Genomic DNA, 25,773 nt, shown 5'->3' with positions numbered 1-25,773 from the left:
TTTTTTTATTTGCACACTTCTCCATTTAATGACTGTTTTTGACAACATGACTTGAGACCAGTTCTGCCCAAGTGAACTGTTCATTGTAAGGTAGTTTTATCACCAATATCTATTTGAGCTATTTTTATTTTTGTCCATATTCTCAGGAATGCAGTAGCATGAACTGTTAGAGTTTTAAGACGCTATTGCTATTCACATAATGTGAATTCCTCCTTTAAGCATAACTTCATTGATTTTAGAGGGCATGAGCTAGCTGTCAGTTTCCATGGGTCAGATTTAGTAGCATCTACTGTGACAAAAGTCTGTAGTTACAGAACCAGAAAACAGTATTCTAAAACTACTTGTAAAAAAAGTCACTATTTAGAACAGGAAAGGGTTCCAAGAGCAAGTTATCAATGCATTAACAGCAAAGAGATGTTAAAATAAATGGAAGATATAAAATAAAATTAAAAAAGAAAAAACCCAAACAAACAAAAAAAACAACAACAACAACCAAACAAAAAAAAAAACACAAAAAACCCCACACACCACCCATAACTGACTGAACTGTTGCTGGTATTTGCAACCACCAAAGATTACAAAATAGTATTTATCAGTGCTAAAAAGCATACCTCAGAATGTAATCTATAGTGTGACAGTTTACCTCAGCATTTTTAGTCCTTGGAAGATTAACAGCCCTCCTTAGCTTCTTTACCGATTCTGTTATTGCAGGAGTCTCTACACAATCCAATGTAGAACAGATTTTTCTGACAGTCTTAATTACATGATCTACTGCTTTATGCTGGTTCTAATAAAGAACGTATGAAAGAACAGATTGATATGATCACAATTGTGAAACCCAGCATTGCTTTAATTTTTTTTTAATGAATTGCCAAGAAAAGTTCATTATGAGATACATCTCAATTACAGTAAACTGCAGTGTAACAATTTGATTAAACAAGAGCCTCAGTATTGAAAACTTCCTTATAGCTCAGTTATCAACTCCAAAAACACAGTAGTAGTATGGATTCTAGAATTGAGTCCAGGAAACATTAGGAGATTTCCAACAATTCTTCTATGAAGTTGTAGGTAGACAAGTTGTTTTCTAATGAGATGTTAAGCTCAAATTCCCTCATGGCATAAAAAAAATGTAGTTCAATAAAGGGTATTCAATTAGTGTGCGGAAAGAATGCTAAAGAAGCAGTGTTTCCACTTCAGCCCTCTTAAAATCAACATATAGCTTCAAATTACACCAATTCCATACCAATACCAATTCCATAATGGAACACTCATCTTTTTTACTTCACTTTAATGTCCTTTTTCAAAAGCTTGCTGCAACTTCTGCCTTACGTGCTATTTAATCTAAACGATTCTTCCCGATAAAGCAATTGCAAACTGTCATCTTGGAAAAGGAAAGGAAGGAGGATTGCATGCTTGACAGGAACCTTTTTTGAAAGGATTAGATCAACTTCTTATCAGAGAATGAAAATGCTGCTAGACTGCTTCAGATGAAGATCAAATGCTCCTAACATTCCCTTCCTTGTTCTCTTCAGACAGAAGCCACTTATTCTAAATAATCCTAGGTTTCTTGGGGTTTGGTTTTTAATATAAGTGAAGTCTTCATCTAATTTTAAAGAACACATGTAGAAAATGAAAATATTTGCTTCCAAATTACTGTTTACTTTTTAAAAGCTTAATGTATAGCTTGCTTTCACAACCACTTTTGAGCACTTACAACTAAACAAGAGGGATTAGCATAATATCCTCTTGGTAAAATGTAAACTGTTTCCCACACCCCACTCCCCAGACATATTCTCATGACCTTCCTACAAATGGATAGCAAAGAAGCTGTTTGAATCAAAAAGTTTTGGGATTGGAAGTTACATGGCAACAGTTAACTTTGCTCTGGTAAGAAAATAACCACTGAAGTCAGAAGACATTGTAAATATTTAAGCCATACTTTCAAAGCTAACACTGAAGATAACAGCTGTTTTGGCACATGAAATGCAAAATTTCCACTGCTATGTTCCTCACAGGCTCTCAAATTAATCTCAAGATAGTAGCTAACTTTTAAAGTGCCCAACGATGTGATATCAAAGGCTATAAACAAGTTATTTACGGATTACTTTACCCTGTTTAACTTTGATTAGCAAGTTTCAGCTACTGATTATGTACAGGAATTGACTTCAGGAAGTAAAAAATTTCTAATGCAACAACTGCTGATATTAGGACTTAATCATCACCACCTACAAGCCACATCTCCCGTGCACAAAAAGACTGTAGAAAGATTGGAACGTAAGTCTGAATGGAGATGTTTTGCATTCCTCACCTCAGCCTGCGAAACCAAAGTTAAGCAAGCTGAAGCAGCTGCAAGAGCAGAGCAACAAAAACACCACCTTATCAAGGAGCAGTAACTCTCCTACAAGACAACTGTATTCAAAACTACCCTTGAGAATATGGTGAATCGCCATCAAGGGAAATAAAGAATATTAAGGGAATATGTAATTAGTGGGCATCAGCTTGTTCAGACCTGCATTCCTGGAGAAGCAAACCAACATAGTGGAAATGAAAATTATTGTAATTAAGTCTTTCATTTCAAGACTGTTCTTATAGAAACTGCTTAAGAAATATAATTATCTAATGTTTAAGGATTTAAGTCTCCAAGTTACATTACTATCAGGAGTTAAACTAAGCTTCTCCTTTTAGAAATGAGTAAAGTAGGTCATCTTCAGCTAGCTTTTGCATTCGGGAAAATACTCCAAACTACTCCCCATGCAAGCTGTTTTAAGCTACCTGTCATACACTGAAATAGACAATGGTTTTGACAGTGTGTTTTAAATGAATCCAATAGTGCAGAATAAGATATTACACTTTGTGTAAAACTTATATGTTCCAAACACGTTTCAGTTATAACTCCCACTCTACGCAACTATACTGCTCACTTTTTTTGTAGAGTTTTGTCTGTTACCAATATATAATTCATGGCTGACAACAAAAGACAGTTAGGATTCAAACCTTTTCCCTATTCCCCTGAATTAATCTCTTGCAGCATTTTGGAGGAAAAGGTTATTTGGCACCCCATGACTTAGAAGACACATTTCTAGTTGTGACAGTTAGGTAATATTAGTTTGCAAGAAAAGCTAGGAAGAGGAAAAGCAATCTAGAAATCCGTCATTCCAAATTTACATTTGACAGTTTATTCAGATCTCAGTTTCCCCAAAAATACCTGCAAGTCTTTTTTCCAACTACCTCATTAGTAAATTTTCTCACACTACTTTTGGTTCAGCAGTAATTTACAATGCTCTTACCTCATTTTTAAGAGCTATGTTAACTTGCTTGTGATACACATCAAGAAGCTCTTCAATCGAAGACCTGCAAGAAATAGTAATTATTGAACACAAGTGCAAGAGGATAACACAACCTTGGTCAGAAATTCAGCGGTGAGCTTGATTATTAAAATAACTACAAAACACTACCTTATAACAGGTTCTCTGAAAGGCTTTTCCACTTTGTAGAGGTGTTTGGTTAGATGTATGGGTGTTCTGTCATCATCTTCCTGCAGTAAAATATTAGATATTAAGTCCAGTTCTCACCTTTATAATTTGTAATACTGGTTTAGAATTTTCATGACTAATAACTGTGGAGTAGACGGGGAAAGATATATGGTGATCCCTTCAAAGGGGAAAAAAACCCGTAAATAATAGCCTATGAAACATGTACACATTGGGAAGGGGTAAGAAGGAAGAAACAGCAATCGAGTACCTAACTATGCAAATATTAAGTATTCCTCCCTTCCTCTTTGATGGTCTGATACATATGTATTTAAACTCAAAAACTATTCTCAACTTTTATTTAATTCTGAAATTTGATGCTTCTCTTTCAGACCTGAAATGTAATCCAAATGCTTGCATACTTCTTCCAGCTACAGTCCTTGATCTTGTAAGAGATTATCCATATTTATATTATTTGCCTTCCAAAAATTCATTATGTATTTCATTTTCTCTTAGTGTAAAAGAACACAATTCCCAACACCAACCAGACATACTCATTTGTTAATCACAAAAAGAAGGTTACACCTTAGATCCATCAACTCTGACGTGAACTCCCAAAAAACTTGAAGATTTATATTGCTGCTGCAGTTTAGGAGGTACTCACTGTTCGTGCCAGATCTCTGCATATTCCACTACAGGTCAAGAGCTGCAGTTTGATTTCTGTATCCCACTTCCGACAGTTCTGAATATACTCATGACTTCCTACACAGTGCTTACTGTTAAACAAAAGAAAACTATAGTTATACCAAAAATATGCAGTGTTTTTCAAAAAACTCACATGGAATATTTAAGGCAACCTGTCAGCTCGTAACAAGGAAATCGTGAATCAACCTCCGCGCCATACTTCTTGATCTGATTTTTACTTCTGCAGAAATTTTAGTATACTATTACAGATACCCATACTTTTGCTAAAGCTCTTAATTACTGTGGCTAACAATGAAACCAAATAGTCTAATCCAGAAAAACAATGGGGATTTGTAAACCATTAGTTTTGAAGAAAAACAGACAAAACCAAAACAAAACCATACCACAGATTATTTCAAATTATTAGAAATCATCAGTAGATTTTTTTTCTTGGTTGCTGGGATTTGAAGAGCAGCTGAAAACTACAACATCCATCTACAGAAATGCTCTAGAAATCTGCATCTGAAAAAAAAATGTTTGTGTTCAACACAACAGATGGCAGATTAGAACAGACTGAGGGAGCTGTTGACAACCTACTTTGCTGTATCCCAGAGCAACTCTAAAGACTTCTGATCTTTTGCAAAGTGTGACTCTTCTATGTTTTTAAGATTTCTACTTTCACACATTTAATCGTTAAAGATGTACTTTGCAATGACTGTGCCATGGAAAAGCATGAAATTTCATATTAATGAAAAATAGTTTCCTTACTTCTGTAAAACTTCTTCTTGGCCACAGACTTTCAGGATATAGCTGCCAATGTCCACTTCGTTCAAGTCATCGTGTACCCAGCAAAGTGCCTGCATTATTATAAGCTCAACAGGGGAACTCACTGTTTAAAGAAATTACATCCAAAAGTTAAATATAAACCTATAGCAAGTTATATTAACCATTGTTCATTTACAAATAGTAGTTATTTGATGAAATTTATTTTTATACTTGTAGGGAAGACTCTTCTGCTTCTACAATCTCCTAAATTTCATAGTCTGAGATCTTCACTTTTTTCCCAGCAAAGAAAGGTATCTTACAAAGCTTGCCTGTAGTTTAAGAAATCAATAAACCCTTTTTAAATTAGGATACAGTGTAGTCACTTGACTAAAAGTATAAAAAAAGCCTGCAGTCTGTCTTCCAGGAGTCTTTATATGAGGATAGGCTCTTTTTAAATATAAATTCACCATATTTAGCAAGGACTTCAAATAGTTAAGTGATCACAGAGCTGCTTAAAGTTTAAAAATCATTATCTGAAGTGTTGGAGATGGAACTTCTCTATTTGTTCTGCTTTTGAGGAAGTGAGTATCAGCAATAGCAGAGGCAAATCCTACTGAAAGTCTTTTTTTTGTTTTCCTTTCCATTTGTCTAGGGCAGTTTCCAGATTGTACAGATCAGATCTCAGTAGGCATCACCAAGCCTTTGCAAAAAAACAACTATGAGTACTTTCACATCAAGCTCCAAATACTTTTTTTAAAACCAGTCTCTCTCTTCCATCCAGCAACTACAGCACAAAAGATTTAATCCCAGTCAAACCCCAAATCCATTCCACCACAGCCACCAGCTGTCACTGACAAAAATACATAGGTATGTTTTAATACCACAAACATTTTAAGTACAAAATGCTCTCTACCCCTCCCTATCTAGTTTCATATCTTCTTTAAATCATTTGCAAATGGTGTAACTAAGTGCCTCAAAATTCTGTAAAAAACACCGTATTAAAAAAATATTTTTTTCCATCAGTACCTTCAGAGTGGGGGATTTTCCCCCCTCATCAGAGGACCTTCCTAATTCTCCCAAATCATCTTTTTAAGAAAGAAATGCTACTACTGTGATGGATACAGAAAGGTAATGACACAACAATATTTTCTCAAGGTAATGCAAGCACTTCGTCTTATTAGCAGATGGCTAATTATTACAAGCATTGAGGTATAAGACAGCATATGAAGAATGAGCACGTGGAATTCAAGGACAAGGAATGAAACTAAGTATGAATTCAGAAACACTATTTATCTCATTATTAAGACTATATAACATTATCAACCACTGTGTTATCTGTTGAAGGTAATACAGCAGTTTAAAACTAGGTTAATAAAGAAAAAAGATGCAGTAATAGTTTATGGGTTATAGTCATGGGCTGCATTGGCAAAGATCTGCCAGACCTGCAAAGCCTAGAACAGCAATGCAAAGATGTTACCAGCTCTTTCACTCATCTTATCTAAAGATACTCATTTCTTGCAGACACACGGTGATTGCTCAGGTAGACTTGTACTTCCATAAAAGTCTAACAAACAAATGCAAAATGAATAGGAATACCCAAATAAGCTCTAAAGTTGATCTGTTTCCCTTCTGGGTCCTTTCTAGACATTGTGTTTTCAGAACACTGAAGGCTGCAGTTCCTTCTGAGCAGGACTGAAAGCCATACTAAAGTAGTTATAGCATTACGATGCTAAGGTATGCAATAATTTGACCAAGAACAGAAGGAATTAAAGGAAAATAAGAACTTTAAATATGCCTATTACTAGTCACATATGAGCTATGGACACCTCTCTCTCACTAGCTGAAAGACGAGTAGTTTAACTGTGATTAGTTTCAGCATTAGAAAAAGGAAGAGAGCAGAAAGCACAAAGAATAAGATATGTGGGGCTAGAATGCAGAACACATTCCAAGGTATTCACAAAACTTCTAGAAATGAAGGGCTGAAGCCATAATATTTTAGTTACGCTACCAAAGCCTTTTGTAGGAAAGGATTAAGAGTGTAATATTAGAAAAGTGCAATTTTAAGGATTAAAAGCAGAAACCTTTCCTAGGCTACACTTACAGTCCACCTCATTTCTTAACAAAAGAGTATTAAATCACAGCAGAATAAGGCCCAGCAAATTAATATAGAATGAACACACTTATGCATTGAGAGCTTGTTTTCCAATAGAGCAGCTAACTGAAGCGAGTAATAGCAACTTCCTATCTTTCTATAACCATCAGCTCTAAAGCACCTACACTGTTACAGATGGAGAACCAAATGATGAAAACACCACCACAGCACAGATCTGTTACCAGGTGGCATGGTCTGGGAATGGGAACACTCACAAGGGCTAAGAGACTACAGCAGTAGAGAGGCTAAAAAGGAAGTTGCTCCTGAGGTAATTTATTGTCAGTTATTTTACCACCAAGAACTGCCAGTTGACAGCATCCAGAGTCACAGCTTTTAACACAATCATGCTGTGCAGTCAAGACTGCACAGAGATTATGAATTTATGTAGAAGAACAAGGCAAACTAAAAAGTTCCCCCCAAACTAATACTCCTGGTTACCCACAAAACTGGGCCAGACAGTTGTGGCATATCGCAACAGTGTTATTTCAGCATTTGTCTCCACTAGCATATCTTGAAGTCAAGTAATAGATAATTTCGGTGTTTAATCTTATTTCCCAAAAATAATTTGCCTGAAATTTTAGATAGCCTGCAAATGTTTATATAAACACATCGAAGTGTTGAAATAAAAAATTAAATTAAAAGTTAAGAATCTCAGTCCCAGTGTTGTCACCGGGATTACCATAAAGTAGGTCAAACTCTTGGAAAAACTGTTTTAACAATTTAACATTCCCAGCTGTGGATAGAATAGTGCTTATCATTTGCTTGGCTTTCCTTTTTAAAAAAACAAGTTTCACGTTTTCAGCTTCTAAAATATTTTCTAACGGAGGCACTGACCCAGAACTATATTCTTTCTTCAGTTACCTTTTCCACATTCCCCACAAGCAATCTGCACACCTGAGATCCAAGGATTACAAAAAACTTAATGCCATTGGCCTAGACTGAGCGTATAGTCTTAACCCACCATTCTAAGTCTTACAAGGAAACTCCAATTTAAAAAGCAGAAACATACCATCACACGTAAAAGTTACTGGTTGCTGGAATTCTTCGATTTCTATAGAAACCTTGATACTGGCACTCTCCCCACTTATATTTCTTTGCAGCATGACTGGACTCAGCACAAAGCCTGGATTTGTTTTCTGATTAGCATAAGGAAACTTGGTCCTCAGTCTGAAAGTAGAAAAGGGTTATGAAACATTGCAATGGATAAGTTTAAGACTAAAGCAAAATAACATGGTAACAACCAGTCAGAACAGTTAAGACTACCTTTTGCTCTTTATCTAAATTGTATGTACAAAACCCCATTTAATTTTTCTACTCTCAACAAAACACTGCCCACAATAATTATACAAGTAGTAGTTAAAGGGGGGAAAATCTAGCTTATAGATGGGCAGGTTTTCCATATAGCTTAAAATATTTAATAGGTCAATGCTTACAGGACATAACCAGCTACTCTAGAAGCTAAACTCTAAAACAGTTCTGAAGAAGCTAATCCATGGCATTTGCTAGATATTAGTTTAAAAAGGGTAATTCCTTTTATGTACAAAACACTACAAAACTCTTCACATGCTTTAATTTTTGCAAGTCTAATATGAACTTAGATACTATGCAGAAGGTAGTTATTCCAAGTTGTGGAAGTTAAGAAAGAGGCCTAAATTAAGGGAGAGGCTTTTCTTTAGGACACAAACAGTGTAAAACATTCACTTAGTAATGAATAGACCGTACTTTGAAAGCGGCTTTTTGTTTTCTGCTATTTAACAGATAAAATCATTTAACCTTACCCTTCTGCCAACGTTATAGTATTATAGGAGATTAAGAACAGAACTCATCTATAATGGCCATCTATTTCATCATCTTGATTCCTGACAATAGCAGGAATCAAAAAAAAAACCAAAACTGTTACAAGCCTATTTTATGTGAGCTTTGTCTTAATGTTGTTCATCAGCTAACTTTCACAGGTACGTGACTTCTCACTGGGTTTAAGGAGTTTGCTTATCATTTCATAAACATTCCTATTTTTAAAAAGTAGCTGTTATCCTTCAGATTCAAAGATCTCTATTTCCCCCATTAGTTCTTGGATTTTGATCTTGAGAGGAAAAAAGGCAAGGTTCGCAGTTTGTCTCCTCTAGAAAAAAGTAAAAGAAAGAAATCTCTCATTAAATTGTGGAGGTAAGCAAAAACACAGAAGGGACATTCTGGGTTATCAAGTCCCATCTTCTTTGGTAAGACCTTTAAGAAACTTCACTGCCTGATCAAAGCAGGAACAAGTTTGAATGTTTTATTTGTTACAGAATTCCAGTTGTGGAAGCAACAAAAAGGAGAGCATTTAAGGGTTAGAAAGCCACTGAGTGACAGATTTTAGTGAGGTACAACAACTAAGGAAAAAAGGCTTCAAATTATTTCAAAAGAAATTGTATTAATACATAGAAGAAGGAGATAGATATAAAGAAATAGAATATAATAGTTTGAGGATAAAAAGTATTATAAAAACAAGGAAAAAAGTGAGAGGAAAGTCACAGGACCAAAAGAATAGGGATGTGATAATTCAGAAACCTTAGCACTGAACACCTTAACAATTCTGTTGCATTCAAAAAAAAAAAAAACAAAACCAAAAGACAAAAACAGGAAAAACTGGGATAAGAAAAGGGAAAAGGACACATACTGAAATCTGCCCGTCAAGCAAAAAATGTAGGACTGGCCCTGTCAACATAACTGAAAATAAGTTATTTAGCTTTTTTTTTTGTCTTCTGAAAGCTAATTTGTGTTCAGTAATTTCTTACTTCGCAACTGCTTGAGAAAAAGCTGACAGTTCTTGATTCTGCCCTTCAATTTCTTGGAGAAGCACGTTTTCTGTCAGCATGCCAGTGGTCCCATTGTCTTTCTGCAACTCAAAGATAATAGAGTATTTAAATAGCTGCAAACATATTCCCATAGCCAGCCAAGCCATGTGTAGATGATAGATTTTTCAGGAATCTGAGGTTTACTATTAGTTTTATGTCTATATCTATAAGGAGAACAATGTATACCGTTACTAAGTTGAAAAGTAAAGATGCACTGGAACAGCGACTCCTTTACAGAAGGTAATTTGACTGCATCGTTATCAGTTAAGATTATGTTGCACACATAAGAGCTCCTGAGCTCTCAGCAGCAACCTGTTGCATTAGAAGTTGGCTAGATTTGCCTGAACCAAAGGAGAACAGACAAATGCTTTTCCTGCACTTCTGTGATTCAGCCTTCAATATATTCCCAGAAAGAACCATTACACACCAGTTCTGCCCATTACCACATTTTCCTACAAAGCAGGAAAAGATAAAATTGTACACTGGAAGGAAGTAGCATTCAGAACACTAAACTCAGAACTAATCTCGTGATACCAAATTACTGCTGTTTTAATCCCTTATGTCATATGTATCCATCAGCTCCCAAAAACGCAAACCACAATCTTTGAAGCATCCAATCTAAAAAAGCAATTGCTAAAAGAGAACTGCAGTTTCAGATAACAAAATCTAATAAACTTTAAAAAAAAAATCACAAACAAAACCATAGCAGTTTCTAATCCATATCTGTTTCGGATCTGATTCTCAATATGGCCATACAAATGCTAGTGTAAGCAAACAGCAGAGAGCAGCTGGAACAACCAGTGGGGTTGAGGTAGAACTCAATCATCTGTAGTCTAACAGCCACCACTATCCTGAAGCACTCAAGAAACTCCACCCAGGTACTCCCTGGTATAATATGACTTGAAGAGTTTGCTCATGTCCAGCCTAGGGTCAGTGCACACAGAGGATAAAGCCTTCTGACCAGTTACAGTTTACATCCAGAGCTTTTACAATGCTTATTGAAAGCTATAATCCACCCAGAAGTCCAGAAAAAAAAGCTGACTGCGCTATAGTTTTTCTGAAAAATCATATTTATTCACACTTGAAATAGTGAATAACTGCTTAACTAGTATGTGGGTTATTTATTATTAGCTGACAAAGTCAGCTGAGCACCTAATTTCATTAGAGCATATCAGACAATATAGTCAAATTAGACTGTCTCAGAAAAGGGGTCAAATCTGTAACATACATAGCTAGGGACTGCCAGGTCTTTTCCTTTTAGAACTTCTTTTTTCTCAAATTAAGTTGTTTAAGCAGTATAGCATAAACTTAGAAAGGATAGCATACACAACCCATAACTGCCAATTGAATTGCACTTAAAACAGTTATTTCAGTTAAAAATATTAGTTTCATGAACTCTGATTCGTTCAAAAGAATAAATTCTATATAACTGGGGATTAGCCATGCCATGGGAAGCAATTGGAGCAGGAAGCTGTAAAGCCACAAAACCTGGGATGAGATTCAGGAGAATGCATAATACCTTCAATTTAAAAAGGTTCTTCCATTCTAACATCTTGGACAAGTTCTATCACACAAAAGTACTTCTGGGCAACTGCACAAGACCTGCTGACAAACCTGTGCAATTCTATCTAGTACATGTATTATTTAAGCAATTACACAACAACAAACTGAAAAGAAATCATACAAGGAAACAGGAAGTTAACATACCAAGTGAAAGGTAAACACTTTTGATCAACATTCAACTAACTGCTGGTAAGCACTCAACATAATACTCAACCATTTCAAATCAAGAAGCTGGCTAGACAATTTTTTTTTTTTCTATTTAAGAACTCCTTTTAAAGAAGTTAAGTAATACTACAAGTACTCAAAGCACTTCGCAACTCTGACCAGAGTATAAAAGCAATTCACCAGGGAATTACTTAAAGTCACACCAGTGATGCAACATTGCCACTTTATGCCACTATGTGACACTTTTGAATTATTTACAGCAAAATTTGCAGGTTATTCTGCTGTTAAATTCAAAGAAGTTTAGGGAACAAGGCATTTCTACACATGCAAACTTAGCCAGGGTAAACAATAAATTCTAATGTAATGAGCAAAGGGAAAAAAACCCAAACAAAAAAAACCCACACAAAAACACCAGGTTCATTTGGTTACCCATAGTTGACCTCAGGGTCACACTCAGCTAAGGAGAGAAACCCAATATTAATTCAGCTACGTATTGCCAGAAATTACTTTCTGGTGGAAAATTAAGAACACCAGATACCTCTTGCCTCCTTAATTGAATTTTCAATACTGATTTTTGATCACTTTTTAGAAGATCATTTCAGGAGGACAAGCTTTGATAAACTAAAAAAATCTATTTAAAAACCACTGGACTCAGATGATTAGAGTGTTGAGCAACAAGTAGCATTTGAATTTCTTTAACTTCCAGAGGAGCAAACCTAGGAGGTGCAAAACCTATCAGTCAAACAGGAAACAACTTGTAAGAAAGGACTTTGGGCCAAACTAGATAAATAGTTCATATCAGCACAGCCTGCAAAAATAGAAGTGGTCTGCAAATGCAATTACTCTTAACAATAAAAAACAAACTCAAAACCCAATAAATTACCAAAAGTCAGGTTATATTAAATCCTACGAGTCAGACTCTTGTCTGAGTTCCACATGACTCTTCAGCTCTGCGGAAAGGTAGAGAAGATAACACCTAGAGTTGGACGCAATTACGATTTTGCCTCTGCTTTCAGAAAGGAGAGTGACAAACACTGAAGTATGTAAAGAGGATTACTCAATATATAGCTACTTCATCAAATATGAATCAAAACTCAAAACAATCTATTGATTTGAAGGATTAAAAATAATATGATAGAATCAAAATACATGACTAGAAATTTTTACTGATAGTTTTGTTTAAAGGGGCAGTGAGACTGAGTTATTCAGTGGAAAAACTCATCCAGACTAGGTAGGATACAAGACTTCAGACGGAAATATATACCTGGAGGTAAATGTACAAGAGAACTGCCAAAAATAGAGGCTAAATAACTCATCTTCCTACTGTAGCATGTGGAAAATTATTTAAACTAGAAATTGAAGAACAGCACAGGATGAGCAAAAGATGAAGCAAAAGCCACAGGTTATGTTAAAATTATATCTGTTTGAGAAGCTCATCTTTAGATCTATTTATTATCATCTTTAATAACTCAGCACAAGCAGCAGAAACACCCCTTCTGATAACTTACAATCTTGTATCATCAGCTAACTTTATAATATAGGCTAGAACTGGAGTATTATGCCAGAACTAGTCAGCCGCAGACTGGAGGAACACTAAGGGGAAAGCAGATCTCGAACTTTCAGTTGGGCATTTAGTGCAAGAGCCTGCTATAAACTAAGAATTTGTTTGAAGAATATGGTGGCTTAAGAAAACCAGATGTATTAACTGACTACAGGATCAACATGTGCTGTTGTGGTGCCATTATGAATAAAGCAAATGCAATAAAAATGTATCAAGCAGGACGCCCCTACCTGTAATGAGGGTTTATTCATGGCACTGTACAAGTCACATGGTAAGCTGTGCTCTCATATGGAGAGCTAAAATTCTCATAAGCCATTTTAAAAAAGTTACAGGAAAGAAAAGCTGTCACACAGAGCTTGCAATGAAAGCTGACAGAAAGCCACTGTCTCTTATAACATGTTGAGGTAAACAAAGAGGTTCTTTATCTTAAATACCTGCTGTTCCATCCTATTAAGAACATTTGCTAAGAGCTATGAATGCACGTCTGCTGACAACCAGATGACTGATGAGGACAGTGAGGGTCTGGAACAGCCTCTACATCAAAAGTAGCAGGAGGAAAAGACAATATATGAAGGCAGAGCTTGAGCATTTTATGAATCAGTTAACATGTGGTCAGCAAACAGCATGGGATTAGACCTGATGAACCAGAAAGACCCTTTTAAATTTTAAACAGTCAAATATTACTTTCTACAGACAGCACTTCAGAAGCGTTGATCCAATATAGTCTAGCTATTCCAGTCAATAGTTACATTACAACCAACGAAACATCACTAGAAAAATGACAAGCACATCACTAGATAACATGACAAACTGAAGCAGCAAACTGCTGTAGAGGCCAAATTTACATGTCTCTCCAAATACTAGGAAATAACTGAGCTCACATCTCACAGCTCAACAGTGTGTAGAAAAAAATAAAATGCAGTTAGACCCAAGATCTTCACACATGCAATGTTAAAAAAGCTATCCCTTAAAAACAGAGGTAAAAGGTTTTTTTTGGTCCTTCTCCACTGGCCTTCTATTAAACTTTTGCCAGAATACTGACAACGAGCCCAGAAAAACAGGAAATCCCTCAAAAAAGGGGCCAAAAATTTCACTTCAATAGAAATCTAGACAGACCTTTAAGACAAAGTCTAGTGAGTATTCATTTTTCTGAGTAAAGAAACCGCCCCAAATTTGGTGAGGGGTTGTGTGTGAGAAGAATTAATTTTGAAATATCCTTGACTGATACAGTTGCTTTTTGTGGCATGTCCCTAGCCTATTAAAAACACCTAGAAAGACAATACATAATATTCAAAACAGCTGCAATCCAAAAAGTCTCCAAGGCAAACAAATCTTTTACTCTCCCCACAAACAGTTTCTAAAACTACTATTTTTCCTGCCATTATCACCCTTGCCGGGGTGTTGACTTTTCCACTGAAGACTTCTTCAGTGTTTGTAAACTCTCTACCAAAAAGCAAAAATACAGAAGTATTCACCTTCAATTCATAGCGAGGTGGCTAATGTTTTAAAACATAATGCATTGTTTTATGATTGAATTATCATGGAAAGAATTTTAAAAGATAGGAAAAGTTAAATAATCTACAGTCATTTACTTGACTTGGAAATAGGCAGGATGCACTTCTGGGGGCGTAATTAATCAGATGAGATTGCTACACTACTGCTCGTCTGCTCTACAGTTTAGTTTCAATACAAACTGCATGTGCTCAACGTCCAAAAAGATGAGTGTCATAACTAGAGCCTCTGCTGACATTTTTGTCTTGAAATTTTGATGAAAGTGATCCTGATCCTAGAGTAGACATCACCCTTTTGCCCTGCCTGTTAAAAGTAACATCACACAAAAATGGTTTTCCTTCTTCCAGGACAGAATTACAGGGTTTCTGACCCAATAGGCACCCCACCTTCCAGGACAGTATAACCAAAAGGTTTACTTACAATCTCTCTAGCATTCCTGCACAGAAGAAAAGGTTTCTACCTACAAAAGGGTACTACAGGGGTCCTGTGAAAGAGTGCAAGTGATACTGGGAGAGCAGGAAAGAGTTTTGACTATGCCACCTTTCTATTCTACCTTTTTTCAAAAAAAAAAAAAAGCAGCAGATGGGTTCAAATAAGGCAAAAAAAGATTTTTCAAAATCTGAGATAAAGGCTGCTCAAACAAAGCTTTCAATGTCTAACTCACCATCTTTTTTTCTGTAGTATCACATGAATTGTTCATTAATTTAAATATTTATCAATATAATTTAAGTACTTAATTGTTCAAAAGATTATTTCCTTTCTTTTTGTAATGTGTTGAAAAACAGCAATTTCCTCAGTAAATGTGGAAAGATTACACCAGGCCAGAGATACTCTGGGATTTAGTTCAGTAGTAATCTTCAATTTTTCAATCACTAATATATACATATGCCAGTAACATCACATTATTTGGACACTGCACAAGCTAAATAATATTTAACAAATCCAGACCTTAAAGCTTCTTTGAGTATTGTGATTAATTTTTACTATTACACTACAATTTAAAAATGCTAATGTACATACCTGTGATGTTTGGCCCTGTAACTTTGCAAGTTGAGTTGTTCGCATGTTTAAGGACTGGCTCCTTGTAACTGTTGCTCCAGAAGATTTCCCATTAACTTTTCTTTCCAGATGACAAGTTACTAACAGCTTTTCTTTTAACAGCACAGCATCCCATGGATCTTCAGCAGTCATACTTGAAACCCTCTCTCCATCATTCTCTGTCTTATTTAAAGTCTCCACACTATCCACTTTTGGTTTACTTAGGGGATCCAAATCTAACCAATCAAATTTACTAACATCCCTGCAGCTTTCTGAGGAGGGTAGGTTAGAAACTGCAGACTTTATGGCAGTCATTTCTAAGTCCGTGCTTGACTTCCCATTTTTCAGAAATTCTGAGGTGCTTGCAATTTTGTCAAATACTTTTGCCATTTCTGGTGTGAGTACTGGAGGATATACAGGTAGGCTTCCTTGTGGATGAAAAGGTGTGGTAGCTGCCAACGGGTACGAAATGTATTGCGACTGTCTTGGAAGACCAAGATAAATAGGCTCTCTAGAGTAATAGGAGGACATATTTGGATGGAATCCATTTTGAAATACACCAGTCTGTTTTGTGTAAGAAGCTGAGGGGTAAATAGGAGGTAAAGTGCATGTCACAGGTGCTGGTATCCCAGGCGTCCACTGTCTTCTCTGACCCGTAGGCCCAAGATAAAATTGCGAAGACACACATGGGCTCAAAATAGGACTCACTGGTAACATGGGTACTTTACTAGATTCAAAACTGTCATCCAGCAGCAGTTTCTCTAGTTCAGCATGAGTAAGCTTCTCTATGTCAATGGTACTTAGTTTATCTTCCATGCTCTTGGCATCAGACTCTGGAAACACCATGAGATCATGGTCCTGTTTGTTATGAGTCTGCGCTTTTTGTCTGGTGCTGCTTAAAGAATGAAAAGTTTGTTTATTACCAGCTACACCTCTTTCTTTCTGCATCTTAGCTAACGCCTCAGCTTCCATCTGCAACGCCTCTTCTTTGTCCACATCTTTTGACCTGGCGGCTGCCAAAGAAGGTGAGGAGCACTGTTTAAATCCATTGCTACTGGATATCTGAGCCATACCGCAAGAGCAGATGTCCATTTAAAGAAGCAACACTTTCCTTGTACTGGTCGTCCACCCTTGGCTTTGGAATAGATTTAGCAGATCTGAGAAGGAAACGAAGTATTAGAAATCCATAAAAGAAATCATACATAGAGAACTACTAAGCCATACATCCCCAACTGACAAGGTTGCATGTCCTTCAGAAACCCAGGACAGAAAATTTAAGAGACCAAATGTGGGTTTTGTTTTTGGTTTGGGGTTTTTTTTTTAGTCAAACTTAAAAAGCAAAGCCACACAATTAAATTCACAGCCTTTGAATTATGCAAGACCCATTTATTTTTCTCACTAGTACTTACCAGTAAGTAGAGTAAGTACTTGGTTTCTTTTTGCACCACTAAACCTAAGACACAGAAAAGCTACATTCAGGTACTTAACTGTTTTCAGATTTGAGCAATTCTGCACATTTAGCCAAGTTCAATTTTAGAAGCAGAAATTATTCTAAAGACTATACAAATATCTAGCATTGCTAAAGCACATTATCAAGAGGATTTCCAGTTTACTTCAATAGATTAAAAAAGGCAGACCTATTAACCTGATGTACCATGATTATGATGGTCATAATGACACTGAAGGACCTCCCTTCCTTTGGAAAATATCATCGTACCTTACCCTCTTAACAAGAAGTAATACTTATGAAATCCTATTCCTTGGGCAAGCAAAATAAGCTTTTTAAGTGCAGCTGCTCATTAAGTAATCCCTTTAACAGCCCCTTAAAGGAAGTGTCATTCACTGCTACGTAAGGGAAGAAACTCACTTCTGCTTAAGGCCACCACTGAGAAAATGACGTCTTGCATTTCTGCAATTCCACTCTTGTGCTCAGTACTATTATACAAGTTCCCACATTCACCACGATATCTACGGCTTTTTATTAAAATAATCTTACAAGAGATTACCACAAGAATTATATTTTCAGTATGATTTCTACTTTATTCTGCAGCTTTTACACACAGACAGGTTAGAGTTGAGTCATGGAGATAAGATGTCTTCCAGCAACAGCTAGTATGCATACCAAGTAGCAAGATAAAAATCATGAATAATGAGTTTCTGCCTGGAGAGTTACATAAACAGCAATCCTCATTAAAACACAGTTTCACTGAACTAGATGAGCCCTTTAGATGTAAATCACCATGGGTTTAAGTCATGCAACCATCTACAAGTTAAAATAAGCTCTCTGCAGCAAATAATGTAGGTAACTCAAAAGTCTGTCTTTATGTTTCCTTGAATATTCACACCCACTAGATTTTTTTTTTTTTCCCACTGAATCAGACCAGAGATGTGTGCTTTAAACAAACTGACTGTACTTCTGTGGACTCACCACACAGACAGCAAGATTCCTAACAGATTTCTAAGAGATTCTTTAAATTCTTTAAGACTCTGGCCAAGCTTCTGTTTTATCTTCTTCAGTTCAGTCACTTACAAAGATGTCTGTCCTTCATAATATAAGAGGTTCTATAGACTTCAACTAAGTCTGAAAACAAATTCCAGTGAACCCCTCACAAAGCAAGATTAAACCAGAACAGATGTTATAGGTACCAAGACAAGATTTAACTGAAAGAGGGTATCTTCAGAAAGACTGAAACAGTGACAGAGTAACAAAGCTATAAAACCCTGAAAACCACACAACTAAAGTCCTGGGGAATTAAGTCTTAAGGAGGAGCTTTGGAGGTTACTGTATCCATTCCACAGGAAAACTGTACCCCGTACAGATGAAGTCTACAGAAAAAAGCAGACACCAGATCCTCTTTCATACAATATATTAAGCCGCAAAGTTTGACATTCATTAAAGCCACAGCTATTGCCAGTAGAAAGGAGTCGTATCCTATCTACCGCCTATTCGCACAGCTGCGCATTGAACACTATCAGGGAATTGATTAAAAAGCCAAACAAACAAACCCACCCCATACTTTTTGCTTGATTCCTTTATAGACAATGCAGGACCCTGGTCCCATTTACAGCACAGCTGTGGTCTTCAGTGCCATTCAGTTACTTACAATCATCCTGTTAGCAGGAGTGTCATTCTAAGCCTTCTCCTAAATATGTACTGAATATTCTGTAGACGGTCTAAGCCTACTAGCCACAGAAACCATCCTACCGAGAAGTGTAATATACTTTACACCAATTGCTCAGACTGCCTCAATATCCAAGCAGGCCTTATTCTCTTATACTTACGGCCAGTTAAAATGTCTATGTCAAATTTTGAGATGCAAGAACACCCTGACTTATGAAGTCCTCACAATAATTCCTACTTGGCTTTTCCAAGAAGCAGTAGCATGGCATAAGTGCAGTTTTCACAGTCTTGCTATTAAGGATTCTAAATAGTGGCAGGATTTTTTTTCCTGAATTTTATTCAAAAAACTAAAATAGGACCATACTTGCTGAGGCTATTCAGAACCATTTGGGCTATGGCTTTGAAGATAATCAATGCATTTTGGTGCTGCTTGATAATTACAGCAGCAAGTGATTTTTCTTAAGGAAAAAATATCAAGATTATTTTTAGTTACTTTGAGGACCATATAACAACAACTCTGGCTCCTTAAAAAAAGTAGGAGGCCTTATTTTTCTGCTGAAATTGGCAGCTTTGATCTCCATACTCACCAAGTAGTCTCCTACTCAAAAGAAGTCTGTTCCACAAAGTCAGGACTGCAGATGAGCATATATTCCTTAGGACTCAGAAACATGGTGCACAGCTACTGCAGCACATTCATTCATAACATCTAGAGCATCCCAAACGCTCAATAATTGCTTGTTTACTTTACAATTTCACATTACAGTGATGCTTTTTTGTCAGTGTATGATTGCACACTTGCACTGGCAAATCCAGTAACTTTTAGCATTCAAGACAGAAGAATATTATTAGTGGTTATCTCAAAATGTGAATTTGGTTTTTATTTTTGCAAGACAGTCTCATCAACATATATACACTTAATTTGATCACTGTATTTAAGTCCTGTCCTTGGGAAACTTCTAAAACCAAATCATTGTACAAGTTTCTGTCAAATTCTATATGCAGACTGCAGTTTTCAAACAGTTGGAAGTTAGAAACTGCTTCAAAAAGTCTGATAAAATTGCAATAATTTTAGCAAAACTTCATCCTGCATGCCAGTTTTAAGCAGTAAATTCACATGATCACACATCATAAGAAAAGCTCCCTAGGTATAAGCATGATTAAAATAGGGACAGACCTTCTTTTAAATGCTAACTATACCACCATCAGTTAACATTTTCACATAAGTTTAGTGTCACTTTGAACTTCTGACTTTGTAGCCATCTAAGTTCAAAGGCAGAGAGCAGAACTTAAACTTCTCCAACGTTTGCAAAGAGAAGGGCAAATTCCATTTGGACCGTCTATCAGCAAGGAACTGCTCTCAGATACTCAGAAGACTTTCAGTTCAAATCCCAGAAACAGAAAAAACAGACAGGTGAACCATTACTGACCATACCACAAGCGTTTACAAGAAGTTTGCAACAACTAGAAGTCATCAGAAGGTCTAGAAGTAATCCTTAAAGAGTCAGGATTGTTCTCATCACAATTTATTTTAAGTAACAGTAACAATCAGTTTTCAACTGTCAATCTGTTCACCTTCAAGAGCACAATTCTCTTTCCAAACACTTAGAGTGGGTCAAATGCTTGCTTTTTTAAATGAAGGGAAAGTAGAAGCAACTGAAGAAGCAACAGAAATTTGAAAGTGATAAAAGTCTCCTACACCACTTATTTGTCCCCTAAATTTGAAACTAAATTGACACATTTATATTTTATACAAAGTCACCACATTTACACTACTCTAGCAGTAACTTACCAACACTGCCTGCTTCATTTAGAAGCAGGTCTAAAAACCTCAACCACCCGATTTATCTACAGCCTTGACAAGAGGTTATCCATCTCTTACAGTGAGACTTAGTTAACTTTAAGCAATATTTTCCTTAAGTATTCAACCAGATGTGGTCAGACATGAGCCTGCAGATCTCTTTCTCTGTCTCCAGTCTAGCAGGGCTTCCCTAACAGCAATGCTTCATTGGTGGCTATTTCTAATAAATGTGTTTAGAATCTAAAATTAATTTGCTCAGTCAAGTACCTGAGCATTGCTATCTAATTTTATTTGAGTATTGCTCATTGTTCATTATTTCAAAGGAGTAAAAATGCTCTTTTTAAAAAAAAATATGTAGCGACAAAACTTTATTAATATCAAAAACCAAGAAACAGCAATATGTCTGACCACCTCCCTCAGACCAAAGCCTCTACATGGAATGGAAATTAATTTCAAACCAGATCTTCACTTACAGAGGCTTACATAAAAAACCAAATATATTTACATATGCACTATTCCAGCAAATACATAAAATTGAGCCACAAAGAAATTTTTTCTAATGAGGAATTTACAGGTTTCTGGTGAGAAATGTCAGGAAAATCAATACAGGATATTGCACCTCCACCAGGACAAAGACTCCCAAAATCTAAATTAGTTTCCTATCTTAATGAGCAAGGGATGACTTTATTAGACATAAATCCTGTTACCTTAAGCAGAGGTAATCGCACCATCTGCTCACGTACATGTTAACATTCTCCTCTACTTAAAGTGAGAGGCATGGCTATCTTCTTTTCATAAAACCCAAGGCTTTTTAACATTCTATTTATCATGTGTTCTAGTCCTAAACAAGCACAGAACATACTATTTGGTAATTCATTCTTAAGAAATACTTTATAGTTATCACACATCAGTGCACATAAATCCCCTGGAGTCCAAGCACTAAATACAGAAGCAAAGATAACAAGTCAGACCATTTCCTGCATTCCTTATAAAGTATTGCCTTGACACACAGCAGCCAGAGCTTCCTCAAAACAAGTGCAATTTCACAATAACTCTGTGGTTATTTTGCCATTAATTTAAAAAAAAAAAAATTGAGATATGTGCCTAACATTGAATGATAGCTGACTTAAGAATTGACAAATATTGCCTGCATACCAGAGACAGTAGCAGTTTTATGGGAAAACAGGGAAAGCTTAGCAAAATAAGACAGCAGTAATATACTATGGAAAGTAGTAATCATCTGGAAAGGAATTCCTAGCAAGACATTTGCCACAACAGGAAAACTCCTTAGCAAGAAAAAAATACTAGAACTGATGTTCAAAACCCCTCTGCCAGATGCATTCAAATTGCTACAAATTGAGGAACAACTGAACAGGCACTTATGACATGACTTCTTGAAGTAAGTCCAATATTTTTAAAAATACTGTTAGGTTTAAATTAGAGGTTTTTCAATAACGTGTACAGAAGTAGTCCTGAAAGTCTAGCATTTCCAGCATATAGTTCTATCTTTCCACTAGAAACTTAGTAACTTCTTTAATCCAGTCATCTTGGCAAAATTAGGAAGTGCCCCCTTAGAGATAAGATTAACACAGTTAACTGAAAGACTGATTCCATTTTTTTCAGGTCATACTACAGAATCTTCAAAGACAATTTCACTAGCTAAATACTGGATAGGGGTTCAATTTTTAATTGGGCACAAACTCTGAACCAGCGCTCATTTCTGTTGCTCAACTCATTCAGCTCATAAATACCTAAGCAGCTGTACCAAGACCAGCAACTGCATCTCCTAACTCTGATTTTGAAGACTCATTTACATATATAAAGTACAATTTTATCACAAAACCTCTGACCTCGAGAGAGTTTCCAGTACTAGAACAGGAAGCCTCCAGGAACACTCAAGGTCTTTCACTATTGGCAACATATCCCTTGAGAAATCCAGCATCGGCTGTTTCAGTGATTATAAAAACACTTACGCACACTTCTACTTAAACCAAATGTCTTCCATGACACTGTGCAGAAGACTCTTACTAGATATGGCATACTTTGTAACTGAAGAATCTTGATTTTTTTGATCAATGTTCCAAGAGAGACAAAGGGTAGAAGCACCTGTCATGATGTTCCAGCCAAATCTTACTGTAGGCAGCTATAGCTAACTACAGATCATATGTTTTTCATTACCACAAAGCACTCTTCCCCTTCTCAAACCAGTGGTTTGCACCATTAGCCACAGCAAGCCACTCCACCAGGTGATGTGGATACATACAGATTTGGTACAGCATGTTTGCAAGCTTCTTCAGTTTATTTGTGCTGCTACACTCCTCCCCTCAAATTTTGAACCAAACTGCCATTTCATTTAAGCCTGTAGAAGAGACAGGGGTCTTAAAGATAATTAAATTCCATATAAGTTTCATAAAAACAAGCAACCCAACAGCGCCAAGAACACTGGGTGTCATAGCTACAAGAAAACAGTAGCATGAGCTCATAGTATTGGACACCATGGATTTATTACCAGGATAATCTTTAAAAATGCTTGAATCATGGCAAGAAGTCCTTAAAGGCAATCAGCTGAAGACACAAATCAACAGCAAACTTGACATTGGTTTCATCAGCTGTAGAACTACTCACCAGCTTTTGCATCTCCACATTTCTCCCTATATTGTTCTCAGCTCTCTAACAGCATACCTGCAATTCTGTTCCTGCCCAGTGTTTTCTAGATGCAGATACCAGAGAAAGCAAAAATGAAACTGATGGCATCCCAGGCTGTTTCATTTTGATGCACTAGGACAAGTTTTTTTTTTTCCATGCCTTACAGCCAAGCCTATTACCAGCATTGTTTGACAAAGGCTAAGTATTTTAGTTCTGTTGCAATGTTTCTCCTTACAGAATAATGCTTTCATATCCACTCCTTCTGTTTAAGAACTTTTTACTGGTTCTCTTGCTTTTCAGCCACCTCTAAAGTTGTGCTTTTCCCATGTCACCCTTATGATTCACACTCTTTTCCACCAATCCATTTTTTCAGACAGTACTTGAACACACTTATGCAATACAAAAATCTTCCACATAGAATCAACATTAGCTACTGGTTTAGCGTTTGGTTTTTATTTTTTAAGTAATGCCATTGCCCCAAATATTTTGGATCTCCAGTTGAATAATTAGTGCAGTAATCCTTGATTTGCAAAATAATTTTACTCTGGAATACCACTTTCATAGAAAAATTAAGACTGAAAGGGGCCTCAGGGGGTCTCTAGTTCCATCACCTGCTCAAAGCAGGGTCAGCTATGAGAAGGTGACAAGGGTGATCAGAGCTTTACCCAGGCAGCAATACAGCAGACAAAGTTTTAGTTGTTCATACAGTGCAGGCCTGGTCACAGTAGAGCGTGACAAGTTACCTGGAGCACCTATCTATACTAGTACTTCCACTAATCCCAATACCACTGCTACTAAGCAGAAGGCAGACATTTTACACTACACATCCAATTCAATCAAAAATCTAGAATGCATCTATAGGGTGGGCAGGACAGAGAAAAGAGTAAAGAAAAATTGTGCTATCTGTTTTAGTTACCCAAACAGAGATGCCCAAACAGCCTCCATATAATTTTATAACATTCTACAGCACAGACAGTGGACCATGGTAAAACCCCAAATTTTCTTAAGTTATATGCCTGAAGTAAGCCCTGAAAATACCTTCCTAATGTCAAAGTGTTCAAAATGCAGTAAATGCAGGAAGCTCATGATGCAATGTGCAGTGGCTATTAACACAGGGAGATGAAAACAACCCTCCCCACAAAGATCCTATTCTATTCCACATGCAGCACTGCACAGTATACACCTTCAACAAAATATAAGCAAAACCATTAGTAGCGTAGGGAGAGAAAGCCATGTCACCAGATTTAACTCTGTATCACTGTATTAGTATCAACCTAGCAGTCTAACCAAGTGCAATTCTGCTGCAGTAACCAAATTATTTCTACCACTGGCTTGAGCAGATGAGTTTCCCCTCAGGCAGGAAACTTGCACAGTTTCAGTTATAACTAGCAGACGCATCTTAGTCACAAACCTAGTATTTAATAAAGTATTAAGCAGAATTGATTATTAATTGACAGATCAAATGCACTCCTTACATGTACCTTTCTGCTTTATACATTAGAAAATACTAAATGCTTATTAGATATATTGATTCAATGACTACTTTTTTTTTTAAACACTGGTAGCAAACTGAACAGTATGGCTATACTCAGACCAAAGGTTCATCTCATCCTTAATTCATCTCTAAGGGTGGCTTCAGAAATGTATACGGAAAAAAGCTAAGCCGAGGCAAGCATGTAATGACACTTCCTCAAAATACTCTTCTAGTCTCCATTAATTTGTCACTCAAGGACTTCCTGAATCCTGAAGTAACTTCTATAATACTAAGACCCCTGATGGATTTTTTTCCTCCAGGAATTTGTCCAGCTGCACACTGAACTCAAACTCTCAGCACTCACCTTATAACTCAGCACTGCCACCAGCCTCTGCTTTTCTGCTCTGACTACAGTCTAAGTAGAAGACCATATCAGTTACCGACGACCTATTCTCCATGTATCTCCTGTACCTACTAACATCAACTACAACATTGAAACCCACAAGCTCTATATGGACCAAATTATTTCATCTAGGTCATCATGCAGTAACCAGCCTCTCATACACTACATACAGAAAAAAACCCACCATAATAAGAAACTTGCAGTAAGTGATGTTTTGTTTACAACTATAATGCCACACACCTGAAAATTACAAGTTAGATGAAATATGCAGGCATACCTCCTCTACTTCAATTTCTTCAGTGAAAGCACTCTGAAGAGACCACCACTTGGAACAAACTAAACTTACCCTAAGAAAATAATTTCAGGTTGCATTTCTACTAAGGTATAGATCAAAGTAATATTCCTCATAACTTTTTTTATTGTGAGCTTTGAGGAAAAAATTTTATTCTAAGTCTTTAATAAATTAAGTGAGGATTATCATTACTGGAATGCTTTGAAACATTTCCTCCTCCATTTAGTTGTCCAGTATGGAAACAACTTCTGCATTCTTCTGCAAAAAACTGACATCACAGCAACCTTGTGTA

The 25,773-nt window shown here is 36.4% G+C and overlaps 1 protein-coding gene across 4 annotated transcripts in view; it reads right to left on the bottom strand.

Annotated features, from left to right (window-relative positions):
• The window catches only part of PIK3C2A (phosphatidylinositol-4-phosphate 3-kinase catalytic subunit type 2 alpha), a 78,736-nt gene that overhangs the window by 29,103 nt on the left and 23,860 nt on the right, over positions 1–25,773 (bottom strand). For 3 of the 4 annotated variants that reach the window (XM_064452607.1, XM_064452609.1, XM_064452606.1), the window contains exons 2-9: positions 15,730–16,904; positions 9,849–9,949; positions 8,081–8,238; positions 4,923–5,043; positions 4,135–4,246; positions 3,456–3,535; positions 3,288–3,351; positions 644–787 (exon numbers count right to left, since the gene is read on the bottom strand). In XM_064452607.1, the coding sequence (XP_064308677.1) occupies positions 644–787; positions 3,288–3,351; positions 3,456–3,535; positions 4,135–4,246; positions 4,923–5,043; positions 8,081–8,238; positions 9,849–9,949; positions 15,730–16,839 (1,890 nt within the window). In that variant the 5' untranslated portion in view covers positions 16,840–16,904. Of the gene's footprint in view, positions 1–643; positions 788–3,287; positions 3,352–3,455; positions 3,536–4,134; positions 4,247–4,922; positions 5,044–8,080; positions 8,239–9,848; positions 9,950–15,729; positions 16,905–17,156; positions 17,178–25,773 lie in introns of those variants that run through there. The other variant, XM_064452608.1, reaches the window with a different exon arrangement.

The sequence above is a fragment of the Phalacrocorax carbo genome, chromosome 5, assembly GCF_963921805.1.
Source record: "Phalacrocorax carbo chromosome 5, bPhaCar2.1, whole genome shotgun sequence".
NCBI classification, from domain to species: Eukaryota; Metazoa; Chordata; class Aves; order Suliformes; family Phalacrocoracidae; genus Phalacrocorax; species Phalacrocorax carbo.
The sequence above is the reverse complement of the archived record's forward strand: the minus strand, read 5'-3'. Positions and strand labels throughout refer to the sequence as shown.